We start from the raw sequence: 27,525 nt of genomic DNA, 5'->3' as shown, positions 1-27,525 counted from the left end.
CGACGGTGGTGTCAGAACCTGCGGGGCTGGATGCACCAATGCACCTTGTAATTGGTTGTCGGAATTCTGAGGCGCATTTACAGCCATAATTTTGCTAGTATGGTGCGTGTGCCAGGGCTAACTAGGCTTTGCTACTCAAAGCCCACATGCTATTGGATTGGCTTAACTTGACTGTGTGGATTGTGTTGTTGCGGACACTTCTTTCGAAATTGGATACACCTCCAATTTTTCCCACAAAAAAACAATGATCAAAATAATACGTCACTCACCACTACAACTTGGTAGATTTTCCCACACACCGTGCGTAGTATTCGATGCAATGCATGTAAGTGGGGTGCCTCCAGATCCTTGGTCGTCATCGTCACTGACGTAACCATAATTACACTTAAAATTTACCACTCCTCCGATGTGAGTAATGTTCGCATCAATCGCTCCATTTGCGAACTCACTTGAGCAATATGAAGCAATTTCTATCAAGTATTGGAAAGGCATCCATCAAGACACCGAGAAGAATACGTAAATGAAGGCAAAGAAAAGACACAGGGAGAAAAACAGCTCAATCAGAGAACATTATCCAAGCTCCTATTTCCGTCTCCTGTCAGTAACAGCTTCCCGCCTTCCAGAACGTTCATAGGAGTCAACCTTCACAGCTCAAAATGTCCTCAAAAGGGGCTCAAAATGTGCTCAAAATGTGCTCAAACAAATACATAATTCACATGCTCTCCAATAAATGAAATATTTTCACAGGATCTCGAGGGCTGAGTCATGGACTTTTCGTATGCAAAGGCTCAGTTTCTGCCGGTAAGTTGCCAGGTTGAGGTAGGGTACTGGACATGGGAGGTACTAAATGTTCTAAAAAAGAATGAAAGAAAAAGGAGAATCTGTAACTTACTTGTGCACTCTGCATTATCCCACTTGCCGTTTGTAGCAGTGTGTCCAACGCATGTCACTTTATTGGGTGCACGATAACCTTCCGCACAGGTCACATTTGCGACACTGCCAATGCTGACTCCCAACACGGTTACATTTCCATTGCTTACTGTGATCTTACTTGAACAATAATTAGGTTGAGCTATCAAGTATTGGGAAAAGATTGACAACCACCAAGACACATGAAAAGATGCATTAAAAATCAAGAAAAACAAGACTTAGAAACATAAGCACTCCAAGTAATGCACAGGGAGGTAAACATTGCAATAAGATTTTTATGAAGAGAAAGTGTCACTGACCAAGTGCATATCACTGGCTCCATTCACAAATTTCTTTTGCACCACACAAAGAGTACACACTGCTCAAACAATGCACAGTACCCATGGACAGAGTTGTGTGCGGCCAACCTCGCACGCTCTCCAATGATTTGAATGTATTCACCGGTTCTTGACAGTACTATCATGGATCATCATCACTTTGCAAAGCTCTAATAGCTACCTGCAAGCTGCAAAGTTCATGGATAAGACTGGATATGGAAGGTCGGGAGCAGAATACCTCCTGACCAACAAAAAACGCACATCCTCACAACACTCTCCAAGCGGTCTCTAGGCAAGGCGTATCTTCCTCAAGTCCGGCTTTGCCCGAAACATTCGGATGACTTTATTCTATTTCAGTGCTTGGCATATCCCAGGGACCACTTGGAGTGTGGTGTGAGGATTTAAGGATATAACGGGTGGCTACAGTGGAGTCTGGACATATTGAGAACTGTTTTTTAATTTGTTGAGTCACCTCCACCATTACACTGCGCTCTTTAGCCGACTAGACCCTCCTGCACACAACCATCACCATTGCGAGGACACTTCGCACTTGAGGTGACTCAACATTTTCTTCAATGGCCGAGAGCTCTGTCGCACCCTGTAATAATGTTTTTTTTATTTCACCAATAAAAATAGAAAACGTAAAAGTTACTCACGATCGCAAGTTGGTAGAGCACGACTCCACACACCATGGGTGTCAGTGCTAAAAGTACATTTAGTTGGATAACTACTGGATGGGCGATAACCATGATTACATATAACATTTGCGTCTCCTCCGATGTGAGTAGTGTTGGCATCAACCACTCCATTTGTGATCTTACTTGGGCAGTATGAAGCAACACCTACCAAGTATTGGCAAATTGATGACATCCATCAAGATGGCGAGAAAGACGCGTAAAAGAAGGCAAAGAAAGGCAAAGGAAGAAAAACAGCTCAATAAGAGAATACTATCCAAGCTCATATTTCCGTTTCCTTTCACCAATTGTTTTACACCTCACCGAAAGTTCACAGTGGGCAACTTTCACAGCACAAGACGTGTTGAATATACTTGTAGAAACATTCTAAGGATACCGGTTTACATGCTCTCCAACAAATGAAATATTTTCACCGTATCTCAAGGGCTGAGACATGCACTGTCAATATGCAACGGCTCAGTACTGCCTGCAAATTGCCATGTTGAGGTAGGGCACTAGACATACAACAAAAAATTACTTCCTCCGCGTCATCGAAATTGTCGCAGTTTGACTTTTGATGTAAAATGCGATATTTACTCACCAGCACTCGTACCAGAGGCAAGGGATCGGACATAGGCGATAGTCATCAGTATAGGGTGACGGCAAAGTTCTATTTTCTGTTATTGGAAGCTGGAATTTTTGTACTAGACGCAATTTCTTCGCTGATGTCGCTGCGCTGGTAATTTCGACTCGCTGAGATCAGTCAGGTGTTGCAGCCTGCACATTTCTCGTGCTTATGGCCATTCACTCAAGCCCCATCACTGCTTTACCTTAGCTGGGGTGAGAATGACTTCGTGGAACAAGTGGCAGCGCTTGGAGAAACATCGAGGGGTCGGCAAACTAAATGCCTGCAACAGCGAAAATTTGTCGCTCTGGCTGAGACACTCAGTACTACTACTAGTACATGATTGTACCTGCAAGAGCCGTGTAGACTCTACACGTAGTGCTAGTGTCACGCGCAGGTGCCGTACCATGGTATACCAGTGCTGAAAAAGAGGGCGCGCTGGACGTGATACTACACTTACCTGCATGAGCTGTGGGCATGCCACGGCTAAAAAAAGTTCATTATTTTCAAGATCGAGGTGATTCCGAGGTGATTCCGCCGACGGTAATCAACCGACCTCGCAACGATCGTGTATTCTTACTAGGCTTCGTTGTAGGTGAAGTAGAAATCATCCAGAGCTAGCAGACGACAAGCATAGCAGCTCTTGTCCTGTGGAGAAAGTCAAAGCGTTTGAGACGAGGCGCGACCAACTTTCAACCTTCCTTGAAATATTTGGGAACGATATTTTTGCGTCCATTGACATCAGCGACGACGAGGACTTCATCTCTGCATGAAAACTCTCAGTCCAATTGTCCTAGAACGTTACTCTAGTCTTCAGACTATCATACTGTGTAATAAGTTTCGAATGGCTTAGTTTATGGAGTTGTCAGTAACAAGTGACAAGTCACTACCGTACTGGCAATATATGTTGCCGCGTAACACGTAACGCAGGGGGGTGCGGCGTAACGCGCGACCAGGCTAGTGCGACAAATTTTCGTTGAGTTCGTAACGCGCGTCCGGCGGGGTGCGGCGATCTTTTCATTGCAGTTTGCACTGCAAAAAAAGGCTGAAAACTGTGAAAGCACGTGTACCGCGTGGTGAAAAGTAGTTTTTGGAGGAAGCGCTCTTCCCCTATGTCACTTTCCTTTTGATGATCTTTTTGTGAACAGATCACTCTGATAGTTAAAATATACAGTCTTCTATTGATATCGTTGTCGCCGTTTGCCGTCGGGTTTGTAACAGTTGGATAGCAACTGAATCTCTGTGCCTTCAATGTGGATGAAAAGAAAAAATGATGCGGCAAAAGCAAAAAAAGGACTGCGGCAATATAGAAACCTGTGTAACGGCTCCTGTGCGACTTTGCATGTAACGCCCTGCGTGCGGCAAACATGTGCCAATGTAACGCTTCATGGCCTCACTGCGGCAACATATATTGCCAGTACGGTAGTCAAACTGCGACAATTTCGATGACGCGGAGGAAGTATTTGATCTGAGAAAGTTTGAGACTAACAAGCGCGGTTAAATTTCGTGCATTTCAAGCCTTTTGCCTTTTTGGAAATGGGTATCGCGGCAAAGGACATGGGTTCCGACTTCTGGCGTCTGGTGAAGCCAGAGATCATTGTCCAGTCATGTCAGGGGCCAAACCTACAGTAAGCTTGTGAGTAGGATCCCGTTCTGCTCGGTCTGGTAGATCACAAACAATTTTGACATCGCACAAATTGACCTCTGCATCGTGCGTACGGCATTTGATATTCAGATAATCACAAAGTGTCTCCGAGTGGCCGGCCTATGCCACGAGAAACTGCAATCAGGCTATAATGTCCTCTGCCTTCTTGATTGAACGTCCACTTCGTTTGAACAACGAACACAACAATCGAGGACGGCTTTGCAATGAAAAATACAGCTATACTGGAGCTGGTAAAAAAGAAAGATAAAACATTCTGAATAGAATGAGACTTAAGTACATGCGTTCTCTCCCAGCAGGTTCTGAGGATGCCGCTCATAGATGCGTAATTTCGCGTGACGCACCAGGCCAACATGAGGCTTAAATTAAGCAGACATGTTTATTGTGCACGGTAGGTCAATTTCATACTTTCGCCCACAGTCAGTGACATCTCTTGGACTCCTTTTCACTCTCTCACTTGCATCTACATAACAGCAGAAGCACAGCTCTGACTTTGTCAAAAAGTGAGGACAGCATAGATTATACTCATTAAAAGGACACACTTCAGGCTCATTACAAACATCTTGAAAGTTTTTGCCTTCACAAGTATACTTTCAAGCCTTCTCGTCAGGTGAAATACAGGCAAGGGAAAAGGAACAGGAACAGTGGATTAAATACAGTAAGAAGGTGGTAAAACAGCGCGAAAAAAGAAAGAAGACAGCTAAAGTAAACAGCGAAAATTGCAATAATGACACAAATTGAGTTTTCTCGCATTTGCACCTTTATTTCATTATTGCAATTTTCGCTGTTTACTTGAGCTATCTTCTTTCTTTTTTCGCGTTGTTTTACCACCTTCTTACTGTATTTAATCCACTGTTCCTGTTCCTTTTCCCTTGCCTGTATTTCACCTGACGAGAAGGCTTGAAAGTATACTTGTGAAGACAAAAACTTTCAAGATGTTTGTAATGAGCCTGAAGTGTGTCCTTTTTTTTAGTATTATCGCATTTTTGTCTCAGAGGAAACAGCATAGATTCCGGTAGTATACGTGTATTTTATCGAGTAGTGAGCCCCCTTTCGAATTCAAGTCGAGTACTCGGCGAGCGGGTACTCGCGTACTCGGTGTACTCCTTTGAGCACTAATAATAATACCCCAGAGCACTAATAATAATACCCCAGTGCACTAATATTAATACCCCAGTGCACTAATAATAATACCCCAGTGCACTAATAATAATACCCCAGTGCACTAATAATAATACCCCAGTGAACTAATAATAATACCCAAGTGCACTAATAATAATACCCCAGTGCACTAATAATAATACCCCAGTGCACTAATAATAATACCCCAGTGCACTAATAATAATACCCCAGTGCACTAATAATAATACCCCAGTGCACTAATAATAATACCCCAGTGCACTAATAATAATACCCCAGTGAACTAATAATAATACCCCAGTGCACTAATAATAATACCCCAGTGCACTAATAATAATACCCCAGTGCACTAATAATAATACCCCAGTGCACTAATAATAATACCCCAGAGCACTAATAATAATACCCCAGTGCACTAATAATAATACCCCAGTGCACTAATAATAATACCCGAGTGAACTAATAATAATACCCCAGTGCACTAATAATAATACCCCAGAGCACTAATAATAATACCCCAGTGCACTAATAATAATACCCCAGTGCACTAATAATAATACCCCAGTGCACTAATAATAATACCCCAGTGAACTAATATTATCACATGGCACGTGATTGTTGCCCGTACTCCAGCGAATCAGCACCTTTCGCGCCGCGGGCAATAATATGCGATATTGCCCGCAAAAAAATAGTTTATTTGCCCGCAAAAAAATAGTTTATTTCAGTGATCGCGTGACTACGCTCGTACGACGACTCTGTAGACCAGGTAGACTGTACGACTCTACGACGAGTCGCAGTGTAGCATTGAGACCAGGGAGTCGTCAAATACCGTATTTGACGACTCCCTGATTGAGACGAAGATGGAATTCTTTTTGGAGATGGACATCCCGGCATGCCGGCAATGGACATGGCCTCGGACGTCTGCCGTGTGGTGCTTGCAGGGATCATTTGTTCAGTCATGTTGGCAGCCTGACCGTCGGTAAGCTTGTGGATAAGATTCAGTTCTGCTCGAAGTGGTACTGTGATCACAAACAATTATTTGAAATAACACAAATTCAACTCAGCGTCGTGCGTTTTCAAATCCTCGCAAAGTCACTGCCTGTGTGTGGTCTTCATGTGCCACGCAAAACTCTTACCAGGCTCATCTCACCTTTGCTTGAACAACAAACACAACAATTCAGGAATGTTTTGCAATGAAAAATACAGCTATCTGGAGCTGAAAAAAAAGAAGAAAAATTGTCCTCAGAATTGCACACCATGTACCAGGGAGTCGTCAAATACTTGCACTTGTTGCAGTACAGTGTACTGTATTTGACAACTTCCTGATACACATGTAAACATGAAGAAACTCTTTGTGGTAGCACTCTTAATTTTTCAATTGAAATTATGATTCTGCTGTATTTTATTGTCGTTGCCATGTCTATTGCTATGACGATGCGGTGCCGGCACTTTTTTTCTGTCTCCGTCTTTCAGTACTGTATACTCTCTGATGGCCTGTAGAAGACTTTTTGTTAGGGTGTAGGAGAAATATCTTCATTTTTCCTGTTTTGATAATGATAGCACATCAATATACATTGTGGTCATAATGTGTTGGCATTTGGGCTAATTTCAACAGCAGCCCAATGGTCTGCTCTGTGGGCCATGTGATAAATTTGTTATCGCATGGTTGCTGCGGGCCTTATGGCATATTATTGCCCCTCGAGGTTAGCCCTTGGGCCTACGGCCCTCGGGCTAACCTCTCGGGGCAATAATATGCCATAAGGCCCTTGCAACCATGCGATAACATATACATAATACCCCAGTGCACTAATAATAATACCCCAGTGCACTAATAATAATACCCCAGTGCACTAATAACAATACCCCAGTGCACTAATAATAATACCCAAGTGCACTAATAATAATACCCCAGTGCACTAATAATAATAATACCCCAGTGCACTAATAATAATACCCCAGTGCACTAATAATAATACCCCAGTGCACTAATAATAATACCCCAGTGCACTAATAATAATACCCAGGGCACTAATAATAATACCCCAGTGCACTAATAATAATACCCAGGGCACTTATAATAATACCCCAGTGCACTAATAATAATACCCCAGTGCACTAATAATAATACCCCAGTGCACTAATAATAATACCCCAGTGCACTAATAATAATACCCCAGTGCACTAATAATAATACCCCAGTGCACTAATAATAATACCCCAGTGCACTAATAATAATACCCCAGTGCACTAATAATAATACCCCAGTGCACTAATAATAATACCCCAGTGCACTAATAATAATACCCCAGTGCACTCATAATAATACCCCAGTGTTTTCAACACACAGGAGCTCAGGCTTTTCTAGTGACATGACTTTACTTCACTGACTCACGACTGCTGTCCAGAGGACTCGAGGAGTCCCAAAAACGTTAAACTCGGCAAGCCAGCAAGGAAGTTCCACTCTCTGCTCAATACACAGTGTTTGGGGGAATTCACGACTCATCAGTTGAGCTTGAGAAGGCGGGAGGAGATTGTCCCTGAAGAACACCACTTATATAGTGCCTTCCGGGCCAAATATCACCACGTATGCATGAGCTCCAGTGTGGGGAGCAAGCACTTTCCTATAAACTTATCGCCAACGTTACTACCACTATTTTTTTACCAATACAGAACATTTTTTTTTAAAGTGTCACTCACGGTCGCACTGTAGTTGCTGATTCCACTTGCCATGCATAACATTGTCTCCAACACATTTCATTGGATCATGATTCGATGGAAGATACCCTTGCTGACAGGTAACTTGTGCCACACTGTCAATTTTTAGTTTACCGAACACGGTTATGTTTCCATTGCTAATTTTGTTTGGCATTGAGCAATAACTCTCGATCTCTATCAAGTATTGGTAAGTGATTGACATCCATCAAGACGTGAAGAAAAACACATGAATACATGTAAAAACAAAACACAGAAACATGAACAGCCCAATGAGACTAAGAATCGCAATGAATAGTACAATCATGGCCACAAACCATCGTGAGAATAAAATATTTCAATCATCTGTGTGTACACAAGTCGTCACTGGAACGGTTTGTTCGATCAGATCTCGCCTTCTCCTTTGCGACCAAGGACACATCATCGAGGCTGCTGGAAAAGGCGAGATCATCCACCTCGAGGTCTGGGCTCTGCAGTGGCTGAACGACTTCTATTTTGAACTTGTTCATCTTGATCTGCTGCGCGAAGTGACGGTTGTCACAGCTCTGCGTTTTGCAGTTTTGACATCTTGCCGACCTGTTGGCATGCAGACAGGCGTTTCGGGGATGACGAAGATTTCAAAACGCTAGCTGCTATTGCTATTCATTTTCCACTCTTCTTGCTCCTGGGGGCCATTGCCCTGCTCTGTCAAGTTCTGCACTAAAAAATAGCTACAACGAGCAGTGAGCACAGTGCTTTTCTTCCGACTGCGCCTGATGGACGAAAAATGAAAAACAAGTTCGCTTTACTTTGTTTGCAGCGTCGCCACCCTTGCTCTGTGACGACTGTCGGCTCTCCAAAATATGAATCATGCTTTCCTACGGTTCCGAAATGTCATTTCAGTGCAGTGGCGGATCCAGGATTTGGCCGAAGAGGGGGCCCAAGGTATCCGCCGCCCCCCCCCCCCCTCCCAAACAAAACAAAACAACAAAGTCCTGAAGTTGTGAAGAGCTGCTGTATTCCATTCTCACGATATTTTCAAACTGTACTGGAAGTGTTGTCAAGCTGTGGTGTAACTCAGGCATTAGGGCGACACTACTCTACTACTAGCAGGTATGCAGGTATGTTACAAAGTTACCACAAATATACAAAGTTACCACAAACTGTATACATGTAATATTCCGTCGCTGGAACAGTGCTACTCTCAGTGGGCTTGGCGTGCAAAACCGGAGATCCAGGCAGAGAACTGTCACTGGAGGAATGACTTGAAATGACTTCCCATTCAGGAGCAGGTTCGGATAATGTCGCAAGTGCAGGAACATTTCCACTCGGCAGCGGCTGCGACGGCCCTTTGGACGGCTCTTCAACGCGAGCACTCTTATCTACCGGTCCACTGAAGAACGACCTGACAGGGCCGGCGCCACTGGTACGGCCGGTACGGCCATGGCCGTACCAAAAAAAAAACTTCCCAAAAAGTGGGTCTACAAGGAACGTCCAAAACCGGGGAGAAAAAGTTTCGATGTATGATTTTGTACAGGGAGTCGCCCAGAGTGCAGGATTTGCCGTCTAAATTCCAAACATTTTCTGGGGGACAACCCCCAGACCCCCCTTAAAGATGGCCTTTCGCCCGCACCACACCGCAGAAGCTGCCTCCGGCCCTGCCTGATGTCAGACCCTTTCCTCTTCACCGCATATCTGAAGGTAACCCGTTGGCTTCACGCGAAGTAGAGACAGAGAGCGTTTAGTTTCTGACAAGTGAAAAAGAAAAAGGAGGGACGAAGCCGACAGCACCATGCACCTTACAGGACTTCAGCCCAACGCGATCGCTGCACTAGCTGCACTTTGTACCAGGCCCTCCATTTTTGGCACGTTTTTCACATGTATGAAGTGCGGCCGTGTCCTCAGGCCTCATGGCCGCAGTGCGTACAGTAGTTGTACACAGCGTGCTGACTAGTGCGTGACACCGGATGAATAAGTACGAAAGCACGCGTGACCCACTTGACACGCCAGGTCATTTCGAGCGCTCATACATGATACAATCTACTGTAATCCTAGACCAAGGGCAAGGTCGAAATTTTCAAAGGGGGGGGGGGGGCAGGCCCCCCCCCCCCCCCCCTGGATCCGCCACTGCAGTGTTTCAGGCTGACAGAACCACAGAGAGAGAGAGAGAGAGAGAGAGAGAGAGAGAGAGAGAGAGAGAGAGAGAGAGAGAGAGAGAGAGAGAGAGAGAGAGAGAGAGAGAGAGAGAGAGAGAGAGAGAGAGAGAGAGAGAGAGAGAGAGAGAGAGAGAGAGAGAGAGAGAGAGAGAGAGAGAGAGAGAGAGAGAGAGAGAGAGAGAGAGAGAGAGAGAGAGAGAGAGAGAGAGAGAGAGAGAGAGAGGGAGGGAGGGAGAGAGAGAGAGAGAGAGAGAGAGAGAGAGAGAGAGAGAGAGAGAGAGAGAGAGAGAGAGAGAGAGAGAGAGAGAGAGAGAGAGAGAGAGAGAGAGAGAGAGAGAGAGAGAGAGAGAGAGAGAGAGAGAGAGAGAGAGAGAGAGAGAGAGAGAGAGAGAGAGAGAGAGAGAGAGAGAGAGAGAAAGAGAGAAAGAGAGAAAGAGAGAAAGAGAGAGAGAGAAAGAAAGAGAGAGAGAGAGAGAGAGAGAGTGCTAAACAACAGCAGTGAAAAACACGAAGTTTTTGTTTCCGGAGGAAGTACTACAGTCATGTAGGATGGCAAGTCCTATTCTAGCAAGTCCTATTCTAGCAAGTCCTATTCTAGCAAGTCCTATTCTAGCAAGTCCTATTCTAGCAAGTCCTATTCTAGCAAGTCCTATTCTAGCAAGTCCTATTCTAGCAAGTCCTATTCTAGCAAGTCCTATTCTAGCAAGTCCTATTCTAGCAAGTCCTATTCTAGCAAGTCCTATTCTAGCAAGTCCTATTCTAGCAAGTCCTATTCTAGCAAGTCCTATTCTAGCAAGTCCTATTCTAGCAAGTCCTATTCTAGCAAGTCCTATTCTAGCAAGTCCTATTCTAGCAAGTCCTATTCTAGCAAGTCCTATTCTAGCAAGTCCTATTCTAGCAAGTCCTATTCTAGCAAGTCCTATTCTAGCAAGTCCTATTCTAGCAAGTCCTATTCTAGCAAGTCCTATTCTAGCAAGTCCTATTCTAGCAAGTCCTTTTCTATGAAGTACTATTCTAGCAAGTCCCATTCTAGCAAGTCCCATTCTAGCAAGTCCCATTTTAGCAAGTCCTATTCTAGAATGGGACCTGGGCGCACAGCAGCTGGCGAGTCCGGGCCTTGCCAAGACCACAGCACTTCGGTACATCCGACTCTTCGACAACAAGCTGCACGTGCCCGGCAAGTCCCATTCTAGCAAGCCCTATTCTAGCAAGTCCTATTTTAGCAAGTCCTATTCTCACAGTGACTTACTTGTGTATACAGCGAGCGATCCCAGATAATAGGTCTGATATGTGAGGATTCTCTCCATCCCATCACCCAAATTGTAGGGAGAACCTGTGTAAGACAAACGGTACCCGAGTTTTTCCTTCGCTTTGAAAGATGTTAACCAAAGTCCTTTGCCATCGGTATAAATAACACGTGTTGAGCAGATTGGGTCTGCATCAAGTCCGCAGTGTGTAACTGTAAATAACACAAATCAAATCAGCATACAGTTTGCACCATCATTATAAGCGGTATCTGCTGTTGCTTGTAAAATCTCATGAAATGATTGTCTACTTGATAGCCACTGCTTTTTTTTGCTACAGTCCATTCATTGGAAACTGGCACCCTAACTTTTTGGTGTCTCTGTCACATAGTTGCAGATATCGTGAAAACAACAGTACATCCTGCATTGTGTGACCCGTGCAATTACTCCTTGCCACATTTGAGGCCAGAAAAGTCCAAGAACAGGGAAATAGAAATTCAGCCAGGTTTTACAAAATTTCGACAGGTATGCCATGGCAAAATGTATGGAGAAGCAGATCCAAAACCCAGATATTTGAGATTTAAAGTGGGTTTTTGATCCTCAATTCGGGCCAAATCCGACTTTCAAAAGCCAGCGGGTCAGCTTCCGATGAATGGACTGTAGGTGCGCGCGTCTGTGGTCCATGTGAAGGCATCAGAAGTGACCTATTTGCACTAAGGCCGCGGTCACACCGAAACAAGCCACTTTGGGCTTGTGATCGCTGGCGTTCAGCAGGCTTGTGTGCTCCCTGTCAAGCGGTCACACCAGACATATTGAGTGCAACGCTTGAGTGGCTTGTTTTTCTTGCCCGCTAAATTTTGAATCACTCGAAACACGTACACACACACATTCGCAAGAAATCGGAAAGCAGGATGGTGGCGATCTACAACTGTACTTTTTGTAAGGTTTAGTTTTTATGAAGAAGCAAAGGAAGCCTGGGTCCTGAATTGCGACGTCGTGCTCTTTTTATTTTCTCAGCGTGCATGAACGCAATGACTCGGGTGGTGTTTCCTGACGCTGGGCTTTCTGCTCCGCCGGTTCCTGTTCTTCAACTCCGTCGCAACCCACTCTCTTCTTCGTACCTTTCTTCATGAATTCAGTTGTGCGTTTGTTGCCTTGTCTTGGCCTCGAACCACAGCTCCAACAGTCTACGTTCTAGAGGCACCGGCAGTCCAGGAATCCATGTTCATCGGAGAAAATCAAAATCCCTTTTGGAATACAACCCATTCTCCCCTTTAACCCTTTACTGCTCCAAAGGGTTAAAGGGGAATTAAACCCTTAAATCAAATTTTCACCAGGTGTAGTCTCCGGGGTGCTGAGTCGAATGGTCTTGGTCCGAGGATGCTGAGACACTCCCTTCCTCCTTTGTTCCCATTCGAACTCGCGCACTTCCACCGAAACTGGGTGACTGCGCCCTACTAGAAAGGGATTTGTATGGAAAAGTCACTAAAACGACCGTTTCGTCCTTGTAAAAGCACGGACGACCGCGATTGGTCCATATGTTGTAGTCTTTTGGCCGCTGAGTCGACTGGTTTTGGTCCGAAAAGGCTGCGATGCAGCGTTCGGCCCTTATTCCCAATCGAACAAAGTTGAGTAAGCGGTCACGTGCTCATACACCAGTCGCCTGGCCACCGACCCTGTAAGCTACAATTTTCACATCAAGGTTCAACTCAAAGGTTCAACGCAGGGAGTTATAAGCGGCTTTTATAACTCCCTGGTTCAAAGGTTCAACTCGAGTGACATAAACGGGCCCAAACAGGCTGCAAATGAGCACGTGACCGCTTACTCAATCATGTTCGATTGGGAATAAGGACCGATCGCTGCATCGCAGCATCTTCGGACCAAAACCAGTCGACTCAGCGGCCAAAAGACTACAACATATGGACCAGTCACGGTCATCCACGCTTTTATAAGAACGAAACGGCGTTTTTAGTGACTTTTTCCATACAAATCCCTATCTAGTAGGGCACAGTCACTCAGTTTCGGTGGAAGTGCGCAAGTTCGATTGGGAATAAAGGAGGAAGGGAGCGTCTCAGCTTCCTCGGACCAAGACCATTCGACACAGAACCCCGAAGACTACAACTGGTGAAAATTTGATTTTAGCGTATACATGTACCGTATTTTCCGGGGCATAAGCCGCACCGGGGTATAAGCCGCACCCCCTTTTTTGAGGCAAAATATTGACCAAAAGTTGGTATTCGGAGTATAAGCTGCACCCACAAACCAAGATTTTTCACACTCATTGACAAATGGTCTTTCTACAAATTTATTATGGTTATGGAGCTAAATACCATGTTAGATCAGATTATGAAGTGTTAGTGCACCACAGGTTGCTGCAGAGATGTTGGTGTATTGCTGACAGATCACTCCATGTCATCTGCACTATATTCAGTCTCGCTACCACTGATGTTGATTAGCAACACAGGCGCAAAGCTGAGTCGAATGACATGTCACATGACGTCAGCATGCATACTGATGTATGCTAAGCATTCATTTGCGCAAGCATTATAATATTCGGTGTATAAGCCGCAGGGGCGGTTTTGGTCCAATTTTTAGCAAAAAAAGTGCGGCTTATACCCCGGAAAATACGGTACTTCCCCTTTAAACGTTTTCGTTGCCATCTCCACAGAAGGATTTTACTGGCAATCAAAGAGTAACACCAATTCAATACTCAAAATGCCAAGAGGTGAAACTAGACCAACCTAAACGGTCTTGTGTAAGGAAAGGAAGAATTTGTTCAATCTTTAGTTGTTTCTAATTTAGATCAGTAGTTCTCAGCATTGGTTATTGCAGTTTCATTTAGAAGAAAGGCATTCGAGCTGGCAAGCTCGTTCCCGTAACTCTACAGAACCGAATGATGAATCGCTGGAAAGGTGTTGGACTCAGCGTTCCACTGATGCAACGATCTTCGTGATATGCCAATGTATGGCTGAGTGCCGATGATGTGAACAGCTGGAATCAAAATTTCACCTGCCGGCGATCGACTCTAACTTTTTGATCGTCACTTCGTGCATGCTGGGGATTTCCCTAGAGCAACGCATGTGTACTGAGTATCAAAAGAAGCGCTTGAATCTTAGATTTCCTTTACAGTTTGATTCGTAAAAATCCTTTCAGTGTGAAGAAGGAGACGATAGAAAATGCGAGATGTTGTTGTTTTGCAATTTTGAGGCATGGTAGGGGGACTAGGAGAGACTATAGCAGTCTTCCTGGCGTGTCTCTTGACTTGGAAACTATTGTGGTGTCTTCATCAGATCCAGATCTTTTCAACAAGGTATAGATCGTGAAAATCCCTCAGTGGGAAGTGACAATAAAATGGATTTATTAGTTTTGAACTTGAGCATGCAGGTGAGTGCATAGTGAATTTGCGTTCACCATGACGTGGCCAGCACCCCGGTTCAAGGCTTGGCAGGGAAAGGGTTAAGGAACTCACAAGTATCTTTATTGGCTGTTCGACATTGACATGACGCCCAAGTTGGCGGAATAGTTGTCCTGGTTAGTGTTGATAATCCTTGACTGATCAAACCAAGGAAAAGGAAGATGCGTAGTAGCTGAGAACACCCCTGCAGCAACAACAACATGAAGAGGCAATGGTTTGACTGTAACGCTCTGAAATTTTGACTGGAAAGAGCTTTCTAGAAGCTTACTCAAGGCAATTGTTCGATTGTCACCCTCACTTCATCCAAAATCAGTAATACACTACGGCCTGTTTTCTGTTGCCTGTTTGTCTGCAGACAGATGGAATAGCACTCCATCTGATATCCACACTGCTGGATAACGGCACACATGCAAGAATATGCAACCAAGAGGGGGGGGGGGAGCTTTTTCTTTCTTTTTATTTTGCTACAGAATTTCCATGCCCAGAGCAAAGTCCAATCTAACTGGAATACATATACCGGTAATAAAACTTCGGGTATAAGGGTACTTCGCCAATACGGACACTTTTCTGATGCCCCGCCGAGGGTGGTAAAACGCAAACGGTTGACTGTACGTGTACATGTCCCTGTAGATGGCTCTAAAAGGCTAATTTTTCTATTTCTTTCCTTTATTTATATTGACTTTATCCATTAAATTGCCATTATGATAATAATGTACACATTGACATACTGTAAAAGCAGAACTTTTCGGTGGTGTTCTATTTTCGATAACTTCGGTGCAGACAATTTTTACCGAAAATAAAACGCACCGAAATTTCGGTACAACCGATACTGTATACATGTAGTACTAGTACACCTACCTGGAGAACGGATTTTACCGAAAATTTCCATCTACCGAACCGCCGATTTTGGCGAATACCGAAAACATTACACCACCGAAAATTTCTGCTTTTAAAGTAGATCATGAAAAGAGCTTCATTTTGATATGCATGTCATACTATCCAAAATATGAGTTCACATACATTCAAATGGGACTTCAGTTACTAGTATACAGTCAACTTCGCTAATAACGACTGTGGATGTAACGACAATTCGCGAATAACGACAACATTTCCATGCCCAGAGCAAAGTCCCTTCCAACTGTAATACATGTAATGAGACTTCGGGTATAACGACACTTCGCGAATAAGGACACTTTTTTGATGCCCCGCCGAGTGTCGTTATACGCGAAGTTGACTGTAGTAATATCTGTATTAGGATGACCCAAAGGCAAATCGTCTATCGAGTTCACCATTGAATGGTTGTGGTATGTCAGAGCAAAGAGGCAACCATTGTGTGTGTAAGGGGGGGGGGGGGAGTTTCGAACTATGCACAGTGAAGGGATAATTGTATGTACATGACCAAGGATGGGTATAAGGATACTTCGAGGATAAGGATACTTTTCTGATGCCCCGCCGAGTGTCATTATTCGCAAAGTTGACTGTATGTAGTTCCTCGCGATCTGCCTTCGCTATTTCGAATTTTTCGAACATTGCTGCTTAGTTTCGCTGAATAACGAAGATGTGACTTTGTGTTCCAGCGGATCCTTCAAGAGACGGTGAACACATCGAGAAAGCAATGTGTCCCCGTGTTGACAGCAACCGAAGTTTTCGATCATTGCTGCTTAGTTTCGCTGAATAGCGAAGATGTGACTTTGTTCCAGTGGATCCTTCAAGAGACGGTGAACACATCGAGAAAGCAATGTGTTCCCGTGTTGACAGCAACCGAAGCTGGTGCGATCACAGAAATGTTTTTCGATCTTGTTCCGAGTTTGTTGCTGCCGGCTTTGCAGCGAAGGTGTACTAAGCCTCCTTCAGCGTAATGCCACTGCCGTCAGGAGATGTCTGCAGCAAACATTGGCGATCGTATCTCATTATCTGAAACAATACAAAACATGTGCACTGTGCTCGTAATGTCGCTGTAGTCTCTCTGTCTCTGGGTCCACTTAGATCGAAACAAAGAACATTTTCTTCTTTGTTTTTGGCGTGAGGTTATGGCGCCCCCTTTCCGCATCCATCTAAACACGCCCCTGCGCGGCATGTGTTAGCATTCGTCTCCGAGCCACGAGGATTGACGGGCGAGTGCTGTTGCGAGCACAGTACAGACTGCAGTAGGTTTACAGTCGTAAGTTAGAATTCGATTGCCTGTGGAAGTACAGATGCTCGGCTGCTTACTGTGTACAGTGTATATACAACACAAACCATGCACGCCCCTGAACACTTAGTTGGGGAAGGCCCCTGGAGTCGACATTCGATCTCTTTTGCCGTTGTCTGCCCCGCGGCCCCGTCTTCGACCGTAATATGCCTTAGAAGAAGTACGACATATCAGAGAGATCCTTGCAAGAACAAGCGTACTTACCGGTATTAGAAGACACCCCATGGTATTAAGCTTCGTAACGGGTCACTTTGAGATTCCTTACTCGAAAGTGAAGTGGCAAACAGATCTAAATTCTGTTAACCCAGCAATTAGTAACCAGACTATTACTGAGTTCTCATCAAGAGCAGCCACTGTGTTGCAGTACGTCTTCTTCTTCTTCAAGGAAAGAGTGTTGTGCTTTGCCTTTTTCTTGCGCATGCGTATACTCGCGCTCTGCTTTTCTTGCGCATGCGTCTTCTCGCGCTCTGCTTTTCTTGCGCATGCGTCTTCTCGCACTGATGTCAAAAATGGCGTACTGCGCGCTACACGTAGCAACGCTTGACTGCCCAATGCGGCTACAGACACTTTCCGAACCGCTATTACCATGATTACATTGAGAGTGCGGTGGAGCGTAGTGCGAGCGATGCGGACAAACTGCGCGAAGTTGTACGACGACGCGCGAGCTTATGCACTCATTTGACCCCTCCCTTGTACAACTGCGCCGGAACGTGTCATTTGTAATAAAAACACTAATATGGGCTTGAAAGCGATGACATCAGAAATCGTCAGAAGTCCAAATCTAGTGCCCGTACCAGTCGATGCGCCAGAGCGAAAAAAAGCCGTTTTTTATTATCCCGGTCAGCTCATTTTGTGCAGAGGTGAAGATGACGATTCCGTGAAGAAGTAATGGCTGACGTTGTCGAACTTTCAGACCCACTGGAGGCGTTTCACAGCCTGGAGCCCGCCGATAAGGAATTCGATGTGACTTGAGTAAGTACTAAAGTAATCCGTAATATTTTTGGGGTCAGCTATTGAGCCATTGGGACGTTTCGTGTCGTCGTTTTCTTACAGTACAGTCGTAGAAATTTCCTCCCTTCTTTGGTATTCAGCCAGTAATGGACTCCATCAAATCTTACACAATATCCGAGATAGCAGAAAGATAGTCCCAACCAACCTGTGTAAAGATTTGGTCATGTCTATGTCCAGACCTACTGCTAACTCAAATGGCACGAAATGAAAGAATTTTTTTGTAATACGTGTAAAATCCACGAAAGTGACATTTCATCACACCTAAGTTTCAATATATCCCAGGTTACAATAGTTTCTCGCCCATCTAGCAGCAGATGGATTGTGTTCCCGGTATATCACCATTTCCAGTGGAAGTATTGTGTTCCACATCTATCCATGCTCATTGAAACTCAGGCAAATGTGTATATTTGTGTATTTCAGGTCAGAATTCGTAGTGCATTCCATGTTTCTAGCATATACGCCATAATTCCAGTAAACAAGAACATGCACGCATCACCTGTGTGCACATTGACTCAATCTTGGTCCAATTCGTTGCTGGTTTCTTGCTTTTCAGTCTCCTCAAATTAAACAACTTTTTGCTTACTGGAACTGTTGGATTCTTCCCTCGCGGAGGTGTTGTTGAAAGTGTGGCATTTTAGCCCTGGCCTGCATAACAGATTTGCCTTTTTGCACTCGCATTGTATGATCCTGCAGCCGGACTTGCACCCACAGCCTTTTGTGAGGCCTGTGACAGGCTGTCTGACTGCTGCAAGATGTTTGTCAGAGCCCCACACCATGACTAGGTCATTGGTTCTTCACCATCCCTACCTTGAAGAGGTGGGTAGTTGATAGTAGATTTGTTGCTTAAATTAAGCAATACTCCAGAGACAACAATTCCAGTTCAGCTGAATTCCACGTGTAGGTTTTACGGCACCGCCATTACCTGACTCCTCGGTGAAAGATCCCCATTAAATTACATGTTTGTTCACATTTTGAGTCTTGCAGTCGTAGTGTGATTTCGTCACAAATACACGTCAACTGGTTGTACAGCTTCATGTTCCACTACATGTATGTGCATGTATTGGCAATTCAGCATCGCAGTGATACTTCAGTACACTGTATAGCAAACTTCCAATACCTTTCAAATTGGTCTGTACCGATATAGCGTATTGCATGGTGCAAGGTTCTGCATAATAGTACAAGTACTTTATATCCCGTAGTATGTTACATGTATATCCATACTGTCAGGTGTCTGCATAACCCAACCCCACAACCCACAAGCGTGCAACTCTGATTTGCGGACTATGGGCTGATTCCCCAGTTCGTGGATACGTAATGTGGGCCGAGCGCAGTGCCAGAACCCACGTGCAGTCGCATACTCTTGACGTCATGGACTCTTGGTACTACTAGTACTTCATACTGAAGTTTCACTGTGTGGGGAACCCGCCTGTCTGTGTTAGTGTTTTGCTTCGACGTCGCTTTGTCTCAGTTTCTTCCTCAGTGCTTGTGATTGGCATGTGGCAGGCAAATGGCCGTGGAACTTCAACAATTGGGCTCTAATGTGACAACTAGATGGTAGTTGATTTACATGTTGGACTGGTGTGCCACGTAGCCTTCTGCTGGCATCCTGGCACTACATTTTGTTGCCAGGGTACCTCTTTGTCGATTTTGTCCACAGACACCATGCTTACACTCGGCATGTATACATGGAGCTGCAGGTCTTGAATGCCTTTCCCTTTTGCTATGTTCACCATTGTCATTCTGTATGTATTGTAGGTATTATCCCGTTACTCCCCATTGAGAAAAGATCCCTGCAAGTGTACTTGACTGGCTGTATGTGTCTAACACGTCTGCAAGCACCAACTGAAGTGGGTGAGTGCGAACTGGATGACTTACTGTAATGTCGTTTATGAAAGCCAGGCGTATTTCTGTAGAAGCCGGTGTGGTGGCTAGGCCTCTATTTACATTATGTTGCATTATGTTTGTAGTCAAACCAAACTTTTTATGGTTGCCGATGCAAAATCCACACTATTGTGCTAATTGCCTATCTTGGAACTCAGGCTTGTGTTCAGAACAGGCTTCTGCATAAGACAGGCTTTTATAGAAAGCAGTGGAGTAAGTGAAGGACTGTTTATACTACTTGTAGACACCACAGGTACTACAGGTATGTGTGTGAAGCTTCATTCCAGGGGAGAAAACGAGAGCGAGGTGGAATTGTCACCATCCAATATTGTCCACCCTCATGACCATAGCTTGGGGTGGATAGTCTGACAAACAGGCAATAAGTCCTTTATTCTTAGTTTCTCGGTACTCTCCTCCACTGTACATTGGCCTGCTGTAGGTCAATTTGGTGGATACCTTTGACAGCTGTGGCCATAGACTTGCCCTTTACTACATCGTGTTTTGGGGTTGCATTCGTCCTCCAGGGTTGTGTGTAGGCACCTGGACAGAGCCTGGTGCAGAGCTTGGGTGGTACCCAAACGGCTCACATGAGCATGATGCCACCTTTCTTAGCTTTGGGGTATGCAGTAGGAATGTGTGCCACTAGTCCCTCCTGCATCAGGGACAGTAGAGTTAGTAATGCTTGTAGCGGGAATGTTATGTGTCGGGTATTCGTCAAAGTAATACCGGTAATATATTTATGCCATTTTAATAGCAAATAATGTTGCTCCATTGTGTAACAGTTTGTCTGCTACTACTTATACTCCGTCAAGCATTTCATCTTCTGCATGGTATTGTACTGCTTTGTCTGGTTTATTGCTGCCAGGTGCTGCACAATGATCGATGCACGTAATCATTACCCACAGCAGTGGTGTCGGTCAGTGTGGTGTAACTACCTTCCTCAACAATCACCAGCTGCTGGCTTGTGACAGTTTTGACAAAAAATAGTCGGTCTCTCTCATTCCGTTATCCCTTTGTCGACTCTGAGATGCTCAACAACCACATAATTTGGTACTTCCCGTTTAGCCTAGTATTTGCAGTATTTGCTTCCTACACCAGCCACAGTGCTTTTCTTCCCACGTTCTTTTTTTCCGCTGGTTTGGGATTATCTTTTGTGTTACATTCTTTCGTTTTCTGTTACATCCTTTTCCTGTTCTTGTGTGTTAACGTTTCAGTGGAATGGTGCAATGCATTTCCAACCAATACAGTCATTCTGGTCGAAATTGGATTCAACTGTACAGGTTTCCAATGCTTATGGCGTACTTCTGATGTATTCTCAGTCGTATTGAGGACACATGGGTGGGTAAACCGCTTATAGGGCGGTTCTCATCGGCAGCAGCAGGTACACTGGGACCCACGTGGAGATTGTGGGTGGTGTCCAGCTAACGCTTTCGTGCTTTGGCCTATGCCAAGGGCATGATACGTACCCTGTGCATGGAAAGACGATGAAAATCAGCAGCTTTGCAAATGCACCTCTACAGCCCGTTTCCGCAGTGACACACATTGTGGCTGTTTTTGATCCGTTAGTACACTATGTTTGCTGCCGCAGACATGTGTCAGTATTGTCCGGTGCTACTGCTAACTCAAATGGCACGAAATGACAGGTTTCTCGTCGCTCGTCAATGGCTGAAGCCTTTCTTCTTACAAACCCGCCCGCCATGCGAACGGTTTAGCAAAACCACCACCCTCGCTCATGCAAACACTAGGGCACACGTATAGTATCAACGGAAAATGCACAACAATGCCTCTGAATACTCTTCTTCTTGAGAAAATTGGCATTGACTGCCCGACTGTCGATAAAAAATACGTCTCCAAAATGCAGCTGTTTGCATTTGAATTTTCCCGCGCTTTGGCATTTGGGATAATAAAACTACCTCTAAACGTCGACTTTTCGCAAAACGGCGCATCGCCTGGTACTAGTCAGTCGATGCGCCAGAGCGAAAAAAAGCCGTTTTTTATTATCCCGGTCAGCTCATTTTGTGCAGAGGTGAAGATGACGATTCCGTGAAGAAGTAATGGCTGACGTTGTCGAACTTTCAGACCCACTGGAGGCGTTTCACAGCCTGGAGCCCGCCGATAAGGAATTCGATGTGACTTGAGTAAGTACTAAAGTAATCCGTAATATTTTTGGGGTCAGCTATTGAGCCATTGGGAAGTTTCGTGTCGTCGTTTTCTTACAGTACAGTCGTAGAAATTTCCTCCCTTCTTTGGTATTCAGCCAGTAATGGACTCCATCAAATCTTACACAATATCCGAGATAGCAGAAAGATAGTCCCAACCAACCTGTGTAAAGATTTGGTCATGTCTATGTCCAGACCTACTGCTAACTCAAATGGCACGAAATGAAAGAATTTTTTTGTAATACGTGTAAAATCCACGAAAGTGACATTTCATCACACCTAAGTTTCAATATATCCCAGGTTACAATAGTTTCTCGCCCATCTAGCAGCAGATGGATTGTGTTCCCGGTATATCACCATTTCCAGTGGAAGTATTGTGTTCCACATCTATCCATGCTCATTGAAACTCAGGCAAATGTGTATATTTGTGTATTTCAGGTCAGAATTCGTAGTGCATTCCATGTTTCTAGCATATACGCCATAATTCCAGTAAACAATAACACGCACGCATCACCTGTGTGCACATTGACTCAATCTTGGTCCAATTCGTTGCTGGTTTCTTGCTTTTCAGTCTCCTCAAATTAAACAACTTTTTGCTTACTGGAACTGTTGGATTCTTCCCTCGCGGAGGTGTTGTTGAAAGTGTGGCATTTTAGCCCTGGCCTGCATAACAGATTTGCCTTTTTGCACTCGCATTGTATGATCCTGCAGCCGGACTTGCACCCACAGCCTTTTGTCAGGCCTGTGACAGGCTGTCTGACTGCTGCAAGATGTTTGTCAGAGCCCCACACCATGTAGGTCATTGGTTCTTCACCATCCCTACCTTGAAGAGGTGGGTAGTTGATAGTAGATTTGTTGCTTAAATTAAGCAATACTCCAGAGACAACAATTCCAGTTCAGCTGAATTCCACGTGTAGGTTTTACGGCACCGCCGTCACCTGACTCCTCGGTGAAAGATCCCCATCAAATTACATGTTTGTTCACATTTTGAGTCTTGCAGTCGTAGTGTGATTTCGTCACAAATACACGTCAACTGGTTGTACAGCTTCATGTTCCACTACATGTATGTACATGTATTGGCAATTCAGCATCGCAGTGATACTTCAGTACACTGTATAGCAAACCTCCAATACCTTTCAAATTGGTCTGTACCGATATAGCGTATTGCATGGTACAAGGTTCTGCATAATAGTACAAGTACTTTATATCCCGTAGTATGTTACATGTATATCCATACTGTCAGGTGTCTGCATAACCCAACCCCACAACCCACAAGCGTGCAACTCTGATTTGCGGACTATGGGCTGATTCCCCAGTTCGTGGATACGTAATGTGGGCCGAGCGCAGTGCCAGAACCCACGTGCAGTCGCATACTCTTGACGTCATTGACTCTTGGTACTACTAGTACTTCATACTGAAGTTTCACTGTGTGGGGAACCCGCCTGTCTGTGTTAGTGTTTTGCTTCGACGTCGCTTTGTCTCAGTTTCTTCCTCAGTGCTTGTGATTGGCATGTGGCAGGCAAATGGCCGTGGAACTTCAACAATTGGGCTCTAATGTGACAACTGGATGGTAGTTGATTTACATGTTGGACTGGTGTGCCACGTAGCCTTCTGCTGGCATCCTGGCACTACATTTTGTTGCCAGGGTACCTCTTTGTCGATTTTGTCCACAGACACCACGCTTACACTCGGCATTTATACATGGAGCTGCAGGTCTTGAATGCCTTTCCCTTTTGCTATGTTCACCATTGTCATTCTGTATGTATTGTAGGTATTATGGCCAGCCGTTACTCCCCATTGAGAAAAGATCCCTGCAAGTGTACTTGACTGGCTGTATGTGTCTAACACGTCTGCAAGCACCAACTGAAGTGGGTGAGTGCGAACTGGATGACTTACTGTAATGTCGTTTATGAAAGCCAGGCGTATTTCTGTAGAAGCCGGTGTGGTGGCTAGGCCTCTATTTACATTATGTTGCATTATGTTTGTAGTCAAACCAAACTTTTTATGGTTGCCGATGCAAAATCCACACTATTGTGCTAATTGCCTATCTTGGAACTCAGGCTTGTGTTCAGAACAGGCTTCTGCATAAAACAGGCTTTTATAGAAAGCAGTGGAGTAAGTGAAGGACTGTTTATACTACTTGTAGACACCACAGGTACTACAGGTATGTGTGTGAAGCTTCATTCCAGGGGAGAAAACGAGAGCGAGGTGGAATTGTCACCATCCAATATTGTCCACCCTCATGACCATAGCTTGGGGTGGATAGTCTGACAAACAGGCAATAAGTCCTTTATTCTTAGTTTCTCGGTACTCTCCTCCACTGTACATTGGCCTGCTGTAGGTCAATTTGGTGGATAACTTTGACAGCTGTGGCCATAGACTTGCCCTTTACTACATCGTGTTTTGGGGTTGCATTCGTCCTCCAGGGTTGTGTGTAGGCACCTGGACAGAACCTGGTGCAGAGCTTGGGTGGTACCCAAACGGCTCACATGAGCATGATGCCACCTTTCTTAGCTTTGGGGTATGCAGTAGGAATGTGTGCCACTAGTCCCTCCTGCATCAGGGACAGTAGAGTTAGTAATGCTTGTAGCGGGAATGTTATGTGTCGGGTATTCGTCAAAGTAATAATATATTTATGCCATTTTAATAGCAAATAATGTTGCTCCATTGTGTAACAGTTTGTCTGCTACTACTTATACTCCGTCAAGCATTTCATCTTCTGCATGGTATTGTACTGCTTTGTCTGGTTTATTGCTGCCAGGTGCTGCACAATGATCGATGCACGTAATCATTACCCACAGCAGTGGTGTCGGTCAGTGTGGTGTAACTACCTTCCTCAACAATCACCAGCTGCTGGCTTGTGACAGTTTTGACAAAAAATAGTCGGTCTCTCTCATTCCGTTATCCCTTTGTCGACTCTGAGATGCTCAACAACCACATAATTTGGTACTTCCCGTTTAGCCTAGTATTTGCAGTATTTGCTTCCTACACCAGCCACAGTGCTTTTCTTCCCACGTTCTTTTTTTCCGCTGGTTTGGGATTATCTTTTGTGTTACATTCTTTCGTTTTCTGTTACATCCTTTTCCTGTTCTTGTGTGTTAACGTTTCAGTGGAATGGTGCAATGCATTTCCAACCAATACAGTCATTCTGGTCGAAATTGGATTCAACTGTACAGGTTTCCAATGCTTATGGCGTACTTCTGATGTATTCTCAGTCGTATTGAGGACACATGGGTGGGTAAACCGCTTATAGGGCGGTTCTCATCGGCAGCAGCAGGTACACTGGGACCCACGTGGAGATTGTGGGTGGTGTCCAGCTAAAGCTTTCGTGCTTTGGCCTATGCCAAGGGCATGATACGTACCCTGTGCATGGAAAGACGATGAAAATCAGCAGCTTTGCAAATGCACCTCTACAGCCCGTTTCCGCAGTGACACACATTGTGGCTGTTTTTGATCCGTTAGTACACTATGTTTGCTGCCGCAGACATGTGTCAGTATTGTCCGGTGCTACTGCTAACTCAAATGGCACGAAATGACAGGTTTCTCGTCGCTCGTCAATGGCTGAAGCCTTTCTTCTTACAAACCCGCCCGCCATGCGAACGGTTTAGCAAAACCACCACCCTCGCTCATGCAAACACTAGGGCACACGTATAGTATCAACGGAAAATGCACAACAATGCCTCTGAATACTCTTCTTCTTGAGAAAATTGGCATTGACTGCCCGACTGTCGATAAAAAATACGTCTGCAAAATGCAGCTGTTTGCATTTGAATTTTCCCGCGCTTTGGCATTTGGGATAATAAAACTACCTCTAAACGTCGACTTTTCGCAAAACGGCGCATCGCCTGTAGTGGGGTACTACAGTAGAGTTTGTTTTGTAGGGGGTCCCGGCCGGACGAGAAACTGAGCGCAATCTACATGTATGTCACTATGTGCAATATGTACAGTCTACAACAGTACAGTCACTTCCTTAGTAAGTGATACTTTAAGCTGATGTATCCTGGCCACAAGTATCTAGTACGATCATTTGTGTGCGGGCCAACCGAACGTCGAACACAGTACAGGAGAACACTAGAGAGGTTGTGCATAACGAAAATTCGTAACTTAGACGTAGTCTGGGCACGAGCAACGAAAAAGGTAAGGAACTTTCGCGAGGAGGACCTTACGTTTTGAACTTTCGCTTCTTTCTCGCAAGCTTCTGTATACATTATAGCAATAAAAACTGCTTTATGGCAGCTTTCTAAAAAAAGTTATTGTGTTCTAGTCCAGGGTCCGGCATAGGCTATAGAAAATTTATAAAATTGCTTCCAAACTGGCTTGGACTAGGGCTAAAAAGTAAGAAATTAACGAAATGTGATTGCCGAAAATTAAAATTTCACACAAAACCTCACAATAATCACAACACTTGACAATCAAAATACTGTACTGCTTCCAACACTTGTTTAGTCTGACACTGCACTTGTACTGCACCAACATGCATGCATGGGAAAGAGGATCACGAAGGGAAAAGGTCTTCTAGCTTTTCATCCTGTGTGTGATTATTGTGAGGTTTTGTGTGAAATTTTAATTTTCGGCAATCACATTTCGTTAATTTCTTACTTTTTAGCCGGAGTCCAAGCCAGTTTGGAAGCAATTTTATAAATTTTCTATAGCCTATGCCGGACCCTGGACTAGAACACAATAACTTTTTTTAGAAAGCTGCCATAAAGCAGTTTTTATTGCTATAATTTCTTTTGTTTTTTTCTGTCACCAATCAATGGAATGCCCTTATGTAAATGATGGCCTTCACATCATATCAATACCCTATTATACGCATTGATGTGCAAGCCTTTTCTTGCAGAAAATGGCACTAGCATAATGCATGTTCTTCTGCTGGGGAAACATGTGGTTAGTGGTGGTGATACCTTTTTTATACGCAGGTCATTCTGTGCATGTTGCAGAATTTCACGACTTGTCATAAAATTGTCTTGCCTTTCAGATAGTTCAGATTTCCCCACCCTCGATCAGATTTATTTGAGAAATGTAACCAGGTGCGTGTCGCAGATGTTTTTGTTGATTCGGTGTTTAAAATTGTTTATAATCATGGGTATCGTGATAAGGTCATCCTGCATCATATTGCATTGAAATCGTAATCCTGTTGATGTCGACACCACTTTTGGAAGTGGTTCAATGACTTCAAACTGTTAGTCCACGATTTTCTAAAACAACACATCAAAGGAGGAACAATAAACATGTATTAAAATGTAAACAAATACATTGTTGAGTCCGGCATCTCGTTCCAACAACTACACTGATCCTGAGGATAAAAGGGGCAAGGCCAGTGGAGGTTGGAGGTCATTATTATCAAATTGTCAAATTTTTGATAGGGCAATCCCCGCAGGCCTAAGGCCTTCTTACAGGGTACCCTGGAGGTACTGAGAGATAAACA

The 27,525-nt window shown here is 44.5% G+C and overlaps 1 protein-coding gene and 2 long non-coding RNA genes across 5 annotated transcripts in view; 2 read left to right on the top strand and 1 right to left on the bottom strand.

The window, feature by feature from the left end:
• Nucleotides 1-27,525, bottom strand: part of LOC135819292 (sushi, von Willebrand factor type A, EGF and pentraxin domain-containing protein 1-like) — a 94,311-nt gene that overhangs the window by 27,333 nt on the left and 39,453 nt on the right. For 2 of the 3 annotated variants that reach the window (XM_065332464.1, XM_065332466.1), the window contains exons 5-7: nucleotides 1,904-2,089; nucleotides 893-1,072; nucleotides 270-470 (exon numbers count right to left, since the gene is read on the bottom strand). In XM_065332464.1, the coding sequence (XP_065188536.1) occupies nucleotides 270-470; nucleotides 893-1,072; nucleotides 1,904-2,089 (567 nt within the window). Of the gene's footprint in view, nucleotides 1-269; nucleotides 471-892; nucleotides 1,073-1,903; nucleotides 2,090-8,046; nucleotides 8,239-11,445; nucleotides 11,656-14,909; nucleotides 15,040-17,250; nucleotides 17,426-27,525 lie in introns of those variants that run through there. The other variant, XM_065332465.1, reaches the window with a different exon arrangement.
• Nucleotides 17,847-21,215, top strand: LOC135819288 (uncharacterized). Its single transcript, XR_010553889.1, has 4 exons — nucleotides 17,847-18,018; nucleotides 18,751-18,873; nucleotides 19,813-19,908; nucleotides 20,804-21,215. It is a non-coding gene; the product is annotated as an uncharacterized LOC135819288 (long non-coding RNA).
• Nucleotides 21,916-25,270, top strand: LOC135819287 (uncharacterized). The gene is made up of 4 exons (XR_010553888.1): nucleotides 21,916-22,076; nucleotides 22,809-22,929; nucleotides 23,869-23,969; nucleotides 24,859-25,270. It is a non-coding gene; the product is annotated as an uncharacterized LOC135819287 (long non-coding RNA).

This window comes from Sycon ciliatum, chromosome 6, assembly GCF_964019385.1.
Source record: "Sycon ciliatum chromosome 6, ocSycCili1.1, whole genome shotgun sequence".
Classification (NCBI taxonomy): domain Eukaryota; kingdom Metazoa; phylum Porifera; class Calcarea; order Leucosolenida; family Sycettidae; genus Sycon; species Sycon ciliatum.
Note: the sequence above shows the minus strand (reverse complement) of the source record. Positions and strands in the feature narration are given on the sequence as shown.